Below are 1,238 nucleotides of genomic sequence, written 5' to 3' on the forward strand. Positions count from 1 at the left end.
TGCCAACAAATTTTTACAAAACTTGGAAAACAAAGGAAGAAACTGGTCATGGGAAAATCTAAAAAGCGAGTTCATAAACGAATTTCAACCAATAGGATACTCTATAATACTGAAAGACAAATTAGAAAATAGGAAACAAAACGACTTAGAGTCAATTTCTAGTTTTGTTACGGAAATAGAATATTTATGTAGTCAAGTAGACAAGGATATGAAAGAGGAAGATATTTGTGTTTACATTCTAAAAGGTATAAGGGAACCTATATTACACGCAATTTCACTTCACGACAGCAGTAACTTAAAAAAGTTAAAAGAAAATTTAAAAAAATATGAACTTATGCAATTTAGAATTAATTCAAGAAGCTCAGGACTTAGCGAATACACAGAAATTTTGAACAAACAAGTAATGCAATTAAATACCGAAACAAAAGACAGCAACCAAGAAATTAAACGTTTAAATACAAAATTAGAAGGAATAGACAGTTATTTTAAAAACAAAATTGATCAACTATGTACCGAAATGAACAATTTAAAAAAATACGACAAGACAGTACATTTTGAAGATAGATCACGCAACAGAGACAAAAGTCTATATCCACACAAATCAGATTACAAAGGCAGGCTCAATTATAGGGAAAAAAGTCCTTATCCCGATAGGTACAACGACTATAAGTTCAGAGAAAATAGTAAAGATAGATATAATAACCATAAATACAGAGATAACAGCAGAGAAATTAGCAATAATAGAGATAGGTCTTATTCAAGGGATAGGAAAAACTCCTACGACAGGTCCAGAGATACAAGCAGAAATAGATATAACAACAGAAATCGTGGAGATGACGCAAATAGAAAACAGCACAGTAGGGACAACAGCAGAGAAAGATACTCAACACCGGAAAAATTTAATGGAAGAGAAAACATAATATGCTTCAAATGAAATGAAAAAGTACATTATGCAAACGATTCCAATTTTTCAAAAAACGAATAGCACCCGAGTTAAGAGAAAAATCGGAATATCTACCTCGGGGAACAAATAATATTAATTTAAAAATCGACACCTCTAAATTTAACAGAGATAAAAAAATTGAAAAAAATAATTATATTCATTTTGTAGAAAATTGTTACAAATCAAAAAATTCAAATAAACTAATAACTAATGAAGTAAGAGACGATGACGAAAAAGCTATAGAAAACATCGTAACAATAAGTAGTTTGAACCCACTAAACGAATTTCAAAGATT

General features: G+C 29.9%; 1 protein-coding gene across 1 annotated transcript; it reads left to right on the top strand.

Annotated features, from left to right (window-relative positions):
• Positions 1-517: 517 nt before the first annotated feature.
• Positions 518-934, top strand: LOC132947676 (uncharacterized protein DDB_G0283697-like). Its single transcript, XM_061017943.1, has one exon. It carries the CDS (start codon positions 518-520, stop codon positions 932-934), a length of 417 nt encoding a protein of 138 aa, XP_060873926.1.
• Positions 935-1,238: the final 304 nt, after the last annotated feature.

The sequence above is a fragment of the Metopolophium dirhodum genome, chromosome 6, assembly GCF_019925205.1.
Source record: "Metopolophium dirhodum isolate CAU chromosome 6, ASM1992520v1, whole genome shotgun sequence".
In the NCBI taxonomy this organism is placed as follows: Eukaryota; Metazoa; Arthropoda; class Insecta; order Hemiptera; family Aphididae; genus Metopolophium; species Metopolophium dirhodum.

What these genes read in the sequence shown, in the direction of transcription:
- LOC132947676 (XM_061017943.1), top strand. Translation starts at nt 518, where the DNA reads ATGAACAATTTAAAAAAATACGACAAGACAGTACATTTTGAAGATAGA.